Here is a 15,612-nt window from a genome sequence, read left to right as displayed (position 1 = left end):
CCAACAAACACTCTGTGAGGTGAGTGGGGCTGAGAGGCTTCAGAGAAGTGTGACTGGCCCAAGGTCACCCAGCAGCTGCAGGTGGATGAGCGGGGAATCGAACCCGGTTCACTAGATTACGAGTCCACCCCTCTTAACCACTACGCCACACTGGCCAGAACCTTTCCTTGCCACAAACTAAACTCCTTCCCCCCTCTCACGAAATCTCCCCCCATCAGACTCACTTTCTGTTGTATTTATCTTCTCTCCACATCCTTACGCAACTCACCCCGAGCACCACTCAGTGTGGGAAGGAGATATTAATAAAAATTATCGTTCGGTTCTGCCAGGTGGGAGTAGCACACTTCTGTCAGGTTCTGCCCTGCCGAGGCAACTTTTCTTACTCATATCACTTTCTTACTCATATCAAAGAGGTCCTTTGTGGGGCTTTCGTCAGCCGCTCGGTGCAAGCCACCATCCGCCTCCCAGTTGTCCAAGCTCTGTGTGTTCACATACATGTGCTCTTCATAGTCTTGGGAGCCCAGGGGTTTCCCATCTGCCTGGACGTACCCATCACAGCTCTGGCCTGGAAGATACAACCACACCGTGTTGTCTAGCTTTCGCAGCTCACCATAAAGACTCCCTGGTCCTGAATGGGGTAACCGTGCCCCTGAAGGACCAGGTGTGCAGCCTGGGAGTCATTTTGGGCTCACAGCTGTCCATGGAGGGGCAGGTCAATTCTGTGTCCAGGGCGGCTGTCTCCCAGCTTCATCTGGTATGCAGGATGAGGCCCTCCCTGCCCACAGAGTGTCTCGCCAGAGTGGTGCATGCTCTGATTATCTCCCACTTGGACTACTGCCATGCGCTCTACGTGGGGCTACCTTTGAAGGTGACCTGGAAACTGCAATTAATCCAGAATGCGGCAGCCAGACTGGTGACTGGGAGCGGCCGCTGAGACCACATAACACCAGTCTTGAAAGACCTACATTGGCTCCCAATTATTGGTTATCTCCCGCTTGGACTACAGTGGTACCTTGGGTTAAGTACTTAATTCGTTCCAGAGGTCCGTTCTTAACCTGAAACTGTTCTTAACCTGAAGCACCACTTTAGCTAATGGGGCCTCCCGCTGCCGCCGCGCCGCTGCCACACGATTTCTGTTCTCATACTGAAGCAAAGTTCTTAACCTGAGGTACTATTTCTGGGTTGGCGGAGTCTGTAACCTAAAGCGTATGTAACCTTAAGCATATGTAACCCGAGGTACCACTGTACTGCCATGCACTCTACGTGGGGCTACTTTTGAAGGTGACCTGGAAACTACAACTAATCCAGGATGTGGCAGCTAGACTGGTGACTGGGAGCGGCCGCTGAGACCACATAACACCGGTCCTGAAAGACCTACATTAGCTCCCAGGACATTTCCAAGCACAATTCAAAGTGTTGGTGCTGACCTTTCAAGCCCTAAACAACCTCAGCCCAGTATACCTGAAGGAGCATCTCCACCCCCATCGTTCTGCCCAGACACTGAGGTCCAGCGCCAAGGGCCTTCTGGCGGTTCCCTCATTGCGAGAAGCCAAGTTACAGGGAACCAGGCAGAGGGCCTTCTTGGTAGTGGCTCCCTCCCTGTGGGACACCCTCCCACCAGATGTCAAAGAGAACAACAACTACCAGACTTTTAGAAGACATCTGAAGGCAGCCCTGTTTAGGGAAGCTTTTAATGTTTGATGTATTACTGTATACCTGAAGGAGCATCTCCACACACATCATCCAGCCCAGAGACTGAGGTCCAGCTCTGAGCAGCACTTGGAGAACTGAAACACAAAGAGGACTAAGTGGTGATGAGTTACCGTGAGCATCGGAGTCCCAGTTCAAGTTGGAGTGAGCGCTGTGGTCTCTCCTGGCCGGAGACGCAACCTACAGAGCAGAAGATTGGGGAGACAACAGATGTCACACTTGGCCGGGAGGCCCAAAAGGTGGGTTCCTTAGGCAATCGGTCCAGTATATCTGAAGGAGCGTCTCCACCTCCATCATTCTGCCCATTCTGCTTGGACTACTGCAATGCGCTCTACGTGGGGCTACCTTTGAAGGTGACCCAGAAACTAAAACTAATCCACAATGCGGCAGCTAGACTGGGGACTGGGAGCGGCCGCTGAGACCGTATAACACCAGTCCTGAAAGACCTACATTGGCTCCCAGGATGTTTCTGGGCACAATTCAAAGTGTCAGTGCTGACCTTTAAAGCCCTAAACGGCCTTGGTCCAGTATACCTGAAGGAGCATCTCCACCCCCATCGTTCTGCCCAGACACTGAGGTCCAGCGCCAAGGGCCTTCTGGCGGTTCCCTCATTGCGAGAAGCCAAGTTACAGGGAACCAGGCAGAGGGCCTTCTTAGTAGTGGCACCCGCCCTGTGGAACGCCCTCCCACCAGATGTCAAAGAGAACAACAATTACCAGACTTTTAGAAGACATCTGAACAGCCCTATTTAGGGAAGCTTTAAATGTTTGATGTATTACAGTATTTTAATATTATTCTGGAAGCCGCCCAGAGTGGCTAGGGAAAGTCAGCCAGATGGGCGGGGTATAAATAATAAATTATTATTATTATTATTATTATTATTATTATTATTATTATCAAGATTACAAATCTCCTCATCTCGTAGGGCCATTGCTCAAAAGTGGCACTCACACACCGGTCCCCAGAAACAAGGAAGTCCATTTTTGGAAGGAGGCGATTGCATTTTTACGAATAATACTTGCGAAGGGGAATTTGTGGTCACCTGGCTGAAATGACTGGCGCAGGACAGCTGGGAATGGGCGTGGCTGAGGGAGGGGCCACGCTGAAGGCGGGAGTCCACCAGCCCACCAATGGGCGGCTCCTTTCCTGGGATGCTGTTGTAATAATCGTGTTCCGAGGCCTCTTCGTCCTCTCCCCACGCAGAGTCTTCCGTTCCCATTGCCCTGGCCGGGAAGATAAATAGGGAGGGGAGGGGAGGGGTCATGTGACACAACAAGCGACCAATGGGATTCCACCTGAACTACAAAGCTGGGCATCTTGTATTTATCTCATTCCAGCAACTGTGGAACTGCCCTCAAAGTACAGATGGGTGAACCTGCCCGTTTTTGTTTAAGTCAGCAATGTCTAGGCAACACGATGATAATAAGGGCAAAGGTAAAGGGGACCCCTGACCATTAGGTCCAGTTGTGGCCGACTCTGGGGTTGCAGTGCTCATCTCGCTTTATTGGCCGAGGGCAGTGGCATAGCGTGGGGGGTGTAGGGGGGGCCAGCCGCACCGGGCGCAACATCTGGGGGGGGTGCTCACACTCGCGGCTCTCTGCCCCTACCTGGCAAACCAGAGCAGCGCATGGAAACGCCGTTTACCTTCCCGCTGACAGATGGCCATCCAACCTCTGCTTAAAAACTTCCACCACCTTCCGATGGAGTCTTGTTCCACTGTCAAACAGATCCTATCCTCAGAAAGGTATTCCTAATGTTTAGCTGGAATTGCCTTCCTTGTAACTTGAAGCCATGGGTTCGAGTCCTACCCTCCAGAGCAGGAGAAAACAAACTTGCTCCATCTTCCATGGAATAGCCCGTGGGTAGGCAAACTAAGGCCCAGGGGCCGGATCCGACCCAATCACCTTCTCAATCTGGCCCACAGACGGTCCGGAAATCAGTGTGTTTTTACATGAGTAGAACGTGTGCTTTGATTTAAAATGCATCTCTGGGTTATTTGTGGGGCATAGGAATTCGTTCTTTTCCCCAAAAAATATATTCTGGCCCCCCACAAGATCTGAGGGACAGTGGACCGACCCCCTGCTGAAAGAGTTTGCTGACCCCTGGAATAGCCCTTCAGATATTTGAAGATGGCTCTCATACACTTTTACTGATTTGAATCTCTCCTCCATCCTTAAAGATAAAGGTAAAGGGACCCCTGACCATTAGGTCCAGTCGTGACCGACTCTGGGGTTGCGGCGCTCATCTCGCTTTATTGGCTGAGGAAGCCGGCGTACAGCTTCCGGGTCATGTGGCCAGCATGACCAAGCCGCTTCTGGCGAACCAGAGCAGTGCCCGGAAACGCCGTTTACCTTCCCGCCAGAGCGGTACCTATTTATCTACTGGCACTTTGACGTGCTTTCGAACTGCTAGGTTGGCAGTAGCAGGGACTGAGCAACAGGAGTTCACCCCGTCGAAGGGATTCGAACCATAATTGGATTTGAAGAGAAGAATTTGGATTTGAAATCCCGCTTTATCACTACCCGAAGGAGTCTCAAAGCAGTTAACAATCTCCTTTCCCTTCCTCCCCCACAACAAACACTCTGTGAGGGGAGTGGGGCTGAGAGACTTCAGAGAAGTGTGACTGGCCCAAGGTCACCCAGCAGCTGCATGTGGAGGAGCGGAGACGCGAACCCGGTTCACCAGATTACGAGTCCACCGCTCTTATCCACTACACCACACTGGTTTCATGCTATTTTAATTCGTATATTCCTTTTCATGGCCATCTGGTGTCAATATGCCCTTTTTCTATCGTTGCTGGAAAATTGCCCCAGAGAGGTTCAGATTCTGAAATACACACCTATCCTGTAGCCCCATAGTCTTGGGGGGGCTGTGGAGATACTGCTTAAACCGGAGCTCGAAAGCTTGCCCCACGGTATTGATGACACTCTGCGCCAGCCCGTCACAACACTCCAAGATGTGGCAGGCTGCCAATCAGAGAGAGAGAGAGAGAGAGAGAGAGAGAGAGAGAGAGATGAGTTACTCAACACTCACTCAGCTTGATGACAAGTTCAACATGAGCCAGTCGAATGACACAGCTGCTAAAAGGTTGAATGTGAAACTTAGACTGCAGTAGAAGCAGAAGGTTACAATATACCGTATTTTTCGCTCTATAAGACGCACCAGACCACAAGACGCACCTACTTTTTGGAGGAGGAAAACAAGGAAAAAAATATTCTGAATCTCAGAAGCCAGAACAGCAAGAGGGATCGCCGCACAGTGAAAACAGCAATCCCTCTTGCTGTTCTGGCTTCTGGGATAGCTGTGCAGCCTGCATTCGCTCCATAAGATGCACACACATTTCCCCTTACTTTTTAGGAGGGGAAAAGTGAGTCTTATAGAGCAAAAAATACGGTAACCACTCGGGCCAGGGCTATCCATATATAAGGTAAAGGTACCCCTGCCTGTACGGGCCAGTCTTGACAGACTCTAGGGTTGTGCGCCCATCTCACTCAAGAGGCCAGGGGCCAGCGCTGTCCGAAGACACTTCCGGGTCACGTGGCCAGCGTGACAAAGCCGCATCTGGCGAGCCAGAGCCGCACACGGAAACGCCGTTTACCTTCCCGCTAGTAAGCGGTCCCTATTTATCTACTTGCACCCGGGAGTGCTTTCGAACTGCTAGGTTGGCAGGCGCTGGGACCAAACAACGGGAGCGCACCCCGCTGCGGGGATTCGAACCGCCGTCCTTTCAATCGGCAAGCCCTAGGCGCTGAGGTTTTAACCCACAGCGCCACCCGCGTCCCTTACACACAACCAATACCTTACACTTAATCCTTGTCTACATAAATAATCATTTAAACAGTTCCATTGTTTCTGGATTATATAAATCCGGATATATATTTATATTCCAACCCTGAACTGCTTAAGACCTCAGAGGAAGAGAAGGACTTGAACTCAGGCCCTACTTAGGGATTTTTGGAAAGGTACCCTTGCTTGTGTTGGGGGACTGAAGGAGATACGAGACAGGTTGACCACACAGGGCACAAATTTTGATCCTTGCACATGGCTGTAAGTAACACTTAGCGTTGGTATGGCATGATCAAGTTTTCAGAGCAACCCGGGGGGGGGGGTGTCAGTCCTTTCCTTAAGCCCCTCGTTGCGGAGTTTCTCTCACCTCGTTGATTGATGGGGTCCTTCGCAACGTAAGCCACGTAGTCAGTTGTGTCCTGTTCAAAAGTTCAATGAAGAAAAGAGAGTTAAGTTGCGAAAGATAGAGTGGAGTAGGAGAGCTGGGGAGGAAATCACATCTGGCAACAGATGTTCCCCTTTGGTTTCAGATAGTACATGGGTAGAAGCCCTGGACACCAATTTCCATTTACAGGAAGTTAACTCTGGAATTAATACTCAATTCTGACCAAAATAAGCCTCCTAGAGCACAAGATGCATGTCCCAGGTTTTTGAGACTCATCTACTATCTGAACGACAAAGGCCCATATAGTTAAAGCTATTGTTTTCCCAGTAGTGATGTATGGAAGTGAGAGCTGGACCATAAGAAGGCTGATCGCCGAATGGATGCTTTTGAATTCTGGTGCTGGAGGAGACTCTTGAGAGTCCCATGGACTGCAAGAAGATCAAACCTCTCCATTCGGAAGGAAATCAGCCCTGAGTGCTCACTGGAAGGACAGACCCTGAAGCTGAGGCTCCAAGACTTTGGCCACCTCATGAGAAGAGAAGACTCCCTGGACAAGACCCTGATGTTGGGAAAGATGGAGGGCGCAAGGGGACGACAGAGGACGAGATGGTGGGACAGGGTTCTCGAAGCTACAAACATGAGGGAGGCAGTGGAAGACCGGAGTACCCGGCGTGCTCTGGTCCATGGGGTCATGAAGAGTCAGACACGACTAAACGACTAAGCAACAACAAAAACTATCTGAAACCAAAGGGATACGTCGGTTGCCAGATGTGAAATGTATTTGCATTATTTCCACCTTTTCTACCCCGCTGATTCTCATTAGCAGAAACAACATCTGAAGAGGGGGAAAGGAGGAAGAAGAAACACATTTTTGTATTCATGTAGGATTTCTGTTTTGAATCTGAGTACAGCATGCACCTCCCCAAGTGCTAAGGTCCTCGGGTGAGCACCTCCTCTCGGTCTCATCAACATCAGAGACAGGGCCTTTTCTGTGGCAGCCCCCATATTGCGGAATCCCCCTCCCGAGAGGCCAGATTGGTTTCCTCCTTGTTATACTTTCACTTACATCCTTATTCAGACAGGCCTTTGGAAACTAAGGTGATGTTGCTTTTAATTTTAATTCCCGGTTTTAAATGTGTTCTGCTGTGTCCAAATTATTTCCAGCTAGTTTGATTTCATCATTCTGTGTGTTTGTAAACGCTGGGAGCTGCCTTGAATCCCAGTTTGGGAGAAAGGCAGGATATAAATACATTCAAACAACAACCCTTTGTTTGGCGCAGTTACAATGATTACGGAACACAAGTTCCCGGGGGATGAAAAACACAAGCAATCCTGTAGACTTTGGCCACAAGAATGTAGCAGCAATGGATGATGAGTAAGGTAAAGTAAAGGGACCCCTGACCATTAGGTCAAGTCGTGACCGACTCTGGGGTTGCGGCGCTCATCTCACTTTATTGGCCGAGGGAGCCGGCGTACAGCTTCCGAGTCATGTGGCCAGCAGGACTAAGCCGCTTCTGGCGAACCAGAGCAGCACACAGAAACGCCGTTTACCTTCCCGCCGGAGCGGTACCTATTTATCTACTTGCACTTTGACGTGCTTTCAAACTGCTAGGTTGGCAGGAGCAGGGACTGAGCAACGGGAGCTCACCCCGTCATTGCGGGGATTCAAACCGCCGACCTTCTGATCGGCAAGTCCTAGGCTCTGTGGTTTAACCCACAGCGCCACCCACGTCCCTATGGATGATGGAAAATACCTGCAAAATGGCAAGTTGTAAATAGGCTCCTGCACTTATTTACATTTATGGTTATATTTATTTCCTGCAAGGAGCCCAATGAGGCAGGTGTGGTTTCCTCCCTTCCCATTGCAAAGTCGTCTTAGCCTGAGATGAGGGTCACCAAACATCACCCAGTACATGTACCTGGCTGAGTGGAGATGCAAAACCTGCCGTACCAGGTTGTAATCTTGCACTCTAACCAATACACCACACCCAGGTAAAGGTAAAGGACCCCTGGACAGTTAAGTCCAGTCAAAGGCGACTAGGGGGTTGCGGCGCACATCTCGCTTACAGACCGAGGGAGCCGGCGTTTGTCCACAGACAGCTTTCCGGGTCATGTGGCCAGCAGGACTAAACCGCTTCTGGCACAACGGGACACCGTGATGGAAACCAGAGCAGTGCACGGAAACGCCGTTTACCTTCCCGCCGCAGAGGTACCTATTTATCTACTTGCGCTGGCGTGCTTTCAAACTGCTAGGTTGGCAGGAGCTGGGACAGAGCTCGCTCACTCCGTCGCGGGGATTCGAACCGCCAACCTTTTGATCGGCAAGCCCATGGGGCTCAGTGGTTTAGACCGCAGCGCCACTTGTGTCCCTCACACTAGTTCCATGAGACACATAATAAAGAAGTCTGTTTTGTTTTGCGATGCATCACTTCCCTTGCCAGAATCGCTTCTTTTACATAAATAATATGCTGAAGGAGTTAGCAGGTGAAACAGAATACCTCAGCCCTCTAACTAGCCAGCAGGTTGCACTCAGACAGATGGGGCATGCTAGCAGTGACTTCATCGCCTTGCTATAAATCAGACTCAGCTGCTCAAGGGCTTTGCTGAGGCAACCTGGACTCAGCTGCTGGAGTGCTGTCCGTGGTCCTGAACTCCCTCCAAGGTTTTCTCCTTGCCTTAAAGGTAAAGAGACCCCTGACCATTAGGTCCAGTCATGGCTGACTCTGGGGTTGCGGCGCTCATCTCGCTTTACTGGCCGGGGGAGCCGGCGTACAGCTTCCGGGTCATGTGGCCAGCAGGACTAAGCCGCTTCTGGCAAACCAGAGCAGCGCACGGAAACGCCATTTACCCTCGGGTCCCTTCCAGCTCTAAAGATTCTGTGATTTTACGAAAGTCTCTGCCCACAGAAACAGGAGCGGGGGGTTTTATAAAATCATATAATTGTAGAATTGGAAGAGACCCCAAGGATCGTCTTGTCTGTGTCACACGTCCAAAAAGTGTGTTGCTAACATGGAATGTTTGGATAGGAAAAGGTAAAGGGACCCCTGACCATTAGGTCCAGTCGTGACCGACTCTGGGGTTGCGGCGCTCATCTCGCTTTACTGGCTGAGGGAGCCGGCATACAGCTTCCGAGTCATGCGGCCAGCATGACTAAACCGCTTCTGGCGAACCAGAGCAGCGCACGGAAACGCCGTTTACCTTCCCGCTGGAGTGGTACCTATTTATCTACTTGCACTTTGACGTGCTTTCGAACTGCTAGGTTGGCAGGAGCAGGGACGGAGCAACGGGAGCTCACTCCGTCGTGGGGATTCGAACCGCTGACTTTCCGATCGGCAAGCCCTAGGCTCTGTGGTTTAACCCACAGCGCCACCCGCGTCCCCTTGCCTGAGCCCTGCTCAAAGCAGCCTTACCACCTCTCCCCTTGTTTGTGCCACCGACCCTCCCCAATGGTGTCCCCCTACGGATCATGGCCACAAATAAGGGCGCAGCTCTAGGGCTGGTGTGCTTTTTCGCTCTTTCAAGGGAGGCGTCCAGGGTACAAGGGGGGTGGTTTAGGGGTCCAGGGGCTCTGAGACCTCCTGCAAACCCACCTCCCGCTGGCTTCTAGCCCTTCCACCTTCAGAGCTGATGGCAGAGCAAAAGTTGTGGTAACCTTCAACCACCTCATCGGATGGAGACGCTCAGGCCCCCCCTCCCGGAAGAACTGACTTGCTTCCAAAGTTACCCATCAAATCTTAATAATAATAATAATTTTTATTTATACCCCACCCTCCCCAGCCAAGGCCGGGCTCAGGGCGGCTAACAAGCAATAATAAAAAACAAGCTGAATGAATACAACTTAAAAACAAAATTAAAATACAACATTAAAATATTGAAACATCAAAATGCAGCCTCATCACAGGAGGAGAAAAAAGAAAGAGGGGGAGGGAATCAAATTGGCTCCAAGCCAAAGGCCAGGCGGAACAGCTCTGTCTTACAGGCCCTGCAGAAAGAAATCAGATCCCACAGGGCCCTGGTCTCATGAGGCAGAGCGTTCCACCAGGCCGGGGCCAGTGTTGAAAAGGCCCCGGCTCTGGTTGAGGCTAATCTGACTTCCTTAGGGCCCGGGACCACTAGAGTGTTGCTGTTTATGGACCTTGTGGCTCTCTGTGGGGCATACCGGGAGAGGCGGTCCCGTAGGTATGAGGGATTTTGCACTAGCATTGCATCTGGGGAGGGGCATGGGGTGGACCTTAACAGCAGTGGTTGTAGCATGTCCTTATCAGCCCTCCAAAGAATTTGAACAATTCCCTTCCAATTACTTTGGGCTTTTTATATAGCCGTATATGAAAATCAGATGCAGCAGAGCTCTGACATTAACCTATTCATTTGGCTTAATTTGAAAGGAGTTAAATACCAATTATGTAAACCTGCAGAACAATTTTCCCTCAAAGAGGCAGAAATGGAGAAGTTTAAGCTCATTTGCAAAAATAGCTTCCCATATACTCGCGATAATCACCATCCGACAATAACAATCCCAATTCGCTTTCAAACCTTGGATTTTTAACCACCACCTCCCCATTTCTATCATTAAACCCCAATATATATTTAGTTAATAATCTTTTAGTGCTCTGTAACTATGAAATTATTTTTTAAAACCAAGTTAGTTGCCTATTCACTTCCCTTCCGCTATAATTTAACAAACAACTTAATTGAAAATATTCGAACCATTGAATTCAATTATCGAGGAATCCTTTACCAATTTCTGTATACTGAAAAAAAATGAGTGTTTCTTTTAAATGAAAAAAAAAATTGATATTTTACTGAATACAACACTTCCCCCATGCTACCAAATTTCTCAACCTTCTTTGCACCTACAGTGGTACCTTGGCTGACAAATGGAATCCGTTCTAGAAATCCGTTCGACTTCCAAAACATTCAGTAACCAAAGCGCAGCTTCAACTTGCAAGGCTTTTGGGATCCAAGGTACTACTGTAGTCCAATTGCCCACAATCCCACGGGTAATCACCTGGTACGCAGGATGAGACCCTACTTGCCCGTGGACTGTCTGGCCAGAGTGGTGCATGCTCTAGTTATCTCCCGCTTGGACTCCTGCAATGCACTCTACGTGGGGATACCTTTGAAGGTGACTGGAAACTACAACTAATCCAGAATGCGGCAGCCAGACTGGGGACTGGGAGCGGCTGCCGAGACCACATAACACTGGTCTTGAAAGATCTACATTGGCTCCCAGTACGTTTCCGAGCACAATTCAAAGTGTTGGTGTTGACCTTTAAAAACCTAAACGGATCCGGCCCAATCGCCTTCTCAATCCGGCCTACGGGTGGTCCAGGAATCAGCGTGTTTTTACATGAGTAGAATGTGCCCTTTGATTTAAAATGCATCTCTGGGTTGTTTGTGGGGCATAGGAATTCGTTCACCCCCCCCCCAAAAAAAATATAGTCCGGCCCCCCCACAAGTTCTGAGGGCCAGTGGACCGTCCCCTTCTGCTGAAAAAGTTTGCTGACCCCTGCTCTAACCGCTCCACCACACTGCCTCTCACTAGGCGCTTCCACCAGCAACAACAGAACCTCTGGTTTCAGGGCTCCAGCTCCTGCGTCCAACCTCCCTAATCTGCTCCAGACGTCTGAGACGGATTTGAGGGGTTCATGGTGCGCTGGAGACGGGAAAGATGCCCTGTGGAACAAAGGGGTGCCTGCTCATTCTACACCCCGGATCTCGCTCACCAGCTATAAAACGACCAAAGGTCATCTATCCGAAAACATCGATCACGGTGGAGCACTCAGAGGAGGGAAGGCAAAATTGCAATTAGCTAAAAGCCTCCTGGAACACATGTGGTTTGGCCAAACGCCCGCGAGAATAAGTGATCGGGCCGAGCAAGCTTCCCTCTGGAGGGTCGTTAAGCACGGCAACCAGAGAGGCCTAATGATAAATGGGGGCTGTTGGGCTGGTGGGAGTCATAGGCCAAGACAGCTAGAGGGCATCAGGTTGGGTTTGTCAAGAAAGGTGCTGCTGCTCAGTGGCTTCAGTCCAGTATACCTGAAGGAGCATCTCCACCTCCATCGTTCTGCCCGGACACTGAGGTCCAGCTCTGAGGGCCTTCTGGCGGTTCCCTCGCTGTGAGAAGTGAGGTTACAGGGAACCAGGCAGAGGGCCTTCTTGGTGGTGGCGCCTGCCCTGTGGAACGCCCTTCCATCAGATGTCAAAGAGAAAAACAACTACCAGACTTTTAGAAGACATCTGAAGGCAGCCCTGTTTAGGGAAGCTTTTAATGTTTAATAGATTATTGTATTTTAATATTCTGTTGAAAGCCGCCCCGGGGAAACCAGATGGGCAGGGTATTAAAAAAATATTATTATTATTATTATTATTATTATTATTATTATTATTATAGCATTTTCCAAGTCCAGTCCCAAATTGCATCGTCAGGCAGGTGAAGACTTCCACCACTTTCAACAGTGTACTCTGAGGAAGGTGGCGCTGTGGGTTAAACCACAGAGCCTAGGGCTTGCCAATCAGAAGGTCAGCAGTTCGAATCCCTGCAATGGGGTGAGCTGCCGTTGCTCAGTCCCAGCTCCTGCCAACCTAGCAGTTCAAAAGCACGCTGGCGCAAGTAGATAAATAGGTACCACTGCAGCGGGAAGGTAAACGGCGTTTCCGTGCGCTCTGGTTTCCATCATGCGCCAGAAGCAGCTTAGTCCTGCTGGCCACATGACCTGGAAAGCTGTCGGCGGACAAACGCCAGCTCCCTCGGCCTGAAAGCGAGGTGAGGGTGGGGTGTCCCCCTTTCCCATTCCTCTCTCCCCTCCCACGTCAAAGTTTTCGTGGGATGACAGAGTACCCGGGGGATTCTGGGAAAACAAAATGGCGGCCAACACCAGGGGTGGCAAGCCACCGAAACTGGTTTTGGGGCCACTGCCGCAAGCTGTAGCCACCAAAGGAATTAAAATTGAAGGGGAGATGTAATGGTTCTAGGGGTTGCTCGTGAGTAAGCCGGTGCTTATCTCCCCGGCTGGGTGCAAACACCTGGCTGGGTTGCCTAAGTGAACCTTTTCTGTCCGGACAGCCACTCACCCGTGGCTGTCTCAATCGCTGGCAGAATCCGTCAGTGGGCGTTTCTTAAACTTCTTCCAGCAAAGAAGCTCTTTGACGCCTAGTCTCCTCCTACTCTCTCTGCGCGAAAGCCTTCTGTGCAAGGAGGGCGTAGGCAGCGGAGGACCTCTACTCTCCCCGCTGGTCCCCGGCAAGGAGTCATGGGACCGCCTCGCCGCTTCCCCCATCTGCCCCCCTTCTCCACTGGTGCTACGCTGATTCTCTTCCCCAGAAGATGGGCTGCTTCTCCCAATCCCGGGACGCTCTCCGGAATCCCTCTGGCTTTTGTTTTCTCCCTCCGGCACTGATGGCAGTTCCCTGACAGGAGACGAGAGGATAAACCTCTAGAAAATGTGGAAAACAACATTCATATGAATGAACGGTGTAATGAAATGAATGTTGTTTTAACGAATGAATAATGCAATGTTCACACTGAATAGTGGGGATGAAGAGGCTAATAGCAAACGTTGTTGAACCCTGATCTTTTCCGAAGGCCAACTGTTATGTACTGAGTTGAATAGGATCCAAAATGCAGCAGTCTGATTGGCCCTAGAACAATAGTATTCAGAATGCAGCAGTCTGATTGGTCCTAGAACAATAGGATCCAGAATGCAGCAGTCTGATTGGTCCTAGAACAATAGGATCCAGAATGGAGCAGTCTGATTGGCCCTAGAACAATAGGATCCAGAATGCAGCAGTCTGATTGGCCCTAGAACAATAGGATCCAGAATGCAGCAGTCTGATTGGTCCTAGAGCAATAGGATCCAGAATGCAGCAGTCTGATTGGTCCTAGAGCAATAGGATCCAGAATGCAGCAGTCTGGTCCTAGAACAATAGGCAGAGGGCCTTCCCGGTGATGGCGCCCACGCTGTGGAACGCCCTCCCATCAGATGTCAAAGAGAACAACAACTACCAGACTTTTAGAAGACATCTGAAGGCAGCCCTGTTCAGGGAAGTTTTTAACGTGTGATATTTTAGTGTATTTTTGGTTTCTGTGGAAGCCACCCAGAGTGGCTGGGGAAACCCAGCCAGATGGGCGGGGTACAAATAATAAATTATTATTATTATTATTATTATTATTATTATTATTATTATTATTCCCTATCTCTGTCCTGCATTATTTCCTCCCTCCTCACAACAACCCTGAGAGGTAGGCCAGCTGAGACCCAGTGTCTGGCCCAAGATTATCCAGGGAGCCTCAAGGCTGAATGAGGTTTTGAACGCAGTCTGAGGCCACATTTGTATTATCCATTTAAACCAGCATCGTGCCGCTTTGAACAATCATGGTTTCTCGCAAGGAATCTTGGGAACTGTAGTTCAGAAGGGCGCTGGGGCTTGTTAGGAGAACCCCCCTCTACCGCTCACGGACTACAATTCCCAGACGGCCAATCCCTCTTCTCAAGGAACTCTGGGTATTGTACTGAGGGGAAGAGAGGCCGCTCAACTTCCCAGAATTCTTTGTGGGGGGAGCCATGACTGTTTGCAGTGATACGAAACTGCTTTAAATGCACAGTGCAGGTGGTTTCCTTGCAGGCAGGAAACCTCTGGCCCTCCAGATGTTCTTGGACTGCGGTTCTCATCCTCCATTGGCCGTGCTGGCTGCACCCGGCGGGAGTTACAGCCTGACAACATCTCAGGCGAACGCAGGCTCTGTTGCTTAATGCTTCTTTTGCATGCATGCCCATTCCTACAGTCTTTCCGGCACGGTTTTGTTTTGGAAAAGCGTGCTGGGCATAGCTGTCAACTTACAGATTTGAAAATAAGGGACCAGCAGCCTCGAAAATAAAGGATCAGCAGCCAAAATAAGGGATTTTCCAGGCACAGGTATGTTCAACTTCTGAGCCCCTCCGAGCCAAAGGCAGAAAGCCCAGCCAGCAGCCAAACGAAGCCTCAAGCGGTGGTTCCCACAGCGCAGCAACCCGGCAAAGGGGATGCAGCAAGGAAAACCACCGTCACCTCTCCGCTGGGAAGCGCTGAGCAAAGGCGAGTCCCCAGGCAACGCGGCCGATCTGATCGGCACAAGGCATGCAAGCTCCACCCCCCCGTCGTTCTTAGACTCCTTATTGGGTGAGCAACGCAGCCAAGCAACACAGTTGGAGCCTCCCTCCTCCCTGGCCGGCAGGGAGGGAGGGAAAGGAGCTGCTTCCTTTGAAACCCGGGAAATTTAAGGGACATCATCAATAAGGGACAGCAGCAGGACACAGCGCTGGGATAAGGGAGTTTCCCGCCAAATAAGGGACGGTTGACAGCTATGGTGATGGGGCTATGATCGTCCTGCGTTTCGTCCATCCCCGATGTGAGAGCCTGTGCCTCTTCCCCAACTGCTCCCGCAGTTTGACACACAAACACACACACACGGCAAAGCTTTCGAACCCCCACCTTACCGTATCACCCCCCGAAGCGAAGGAGATGGATTGCATGTGGTGGTTCGCGATGATCTGCGATGGAAAGAGACAGGCAGAGGTGGGTGGGAGGGCGGGAGAGGAGTTGAGAAGAGATTGACAGACACGGAGGACAGAGAAGGTCATGGGAATGACTTAGCCATCGCTCAGCGACTGGGTCGATAGAGCAATTGGAGAGAGAGGGAGCGACTGAGCCAATCAATCCGCACTCGAGTCTCTCAGGGGCAATGCCTTCCT

General features: G+C 50.6%; 1 protein-coding gene and 1 long non-coding RNA gene across 3 annotated transcripts in view; both read right to left on the bottom strand.

The window, feature by feature from the left end:
- Positions 1 to 15,612, bottom strand: part of LOC310668664 — a 187,234-nt gene that overhangs the window by 136,456 nt on the left and 35,166 nt on the right. The gene's annotated exons all lie outside the window — the stretch shown is intronic.
- The window catches only part of SHC2 (SHC adaptor protein 2), a 37,538-nt gene that overhangs the window by 4,912 nt on the left and 17,014 nt on the right, over positions 1 to 15,612 (bottom strand). For both annotated transcript variants that reach the window (XM_083421591.1, XM_083421592.1), the window contains exons 5-10: positions 15,358 to 15,411; positions 5,864 to 5,915; positions 4,550 to 4,676; positions 2,753 to 2,933; positions 1,824 to 1,890; positions 401 to 565 (exon numbers count right to left, since the gene is read on the bottom strand). In XM_083421591.1, coding sequence (XP_083277717.1) covers positions 401 to 565; positions 1,824 to 1,890; positions 2,753 to 2,933; positions 4,550 to 4,676; positions 5,864 to 5,915; positions 15,358 to 15,411 — 646 coding nt within the window. The remainder of the gene's footprint in view (positions 1 to 400; positions 566 to 1,823; positions 1,891 to 2,752; positions 2,934 to 4,549; positions 4,677 to 5,863; positions 5,916 to 15,357; positions 15,412 to 15,612) is intronic.

The sequence above is a fragment of the Podarcis tiliguerta genome (genome assembly GCF_965153285.1).
Source record: "Podarcis tiliguerta genome assembly, chromosome: 18".
Lineage (NCBI taxonomy): Eukaryota > Metazoa > Chordata > Lepidosauria > Squamata > Lacertidae > Podarcis > Podarcis tiliguerta.
This window is presented reverse-complemented; position numbering and strand designations above follow the sequence as displayed.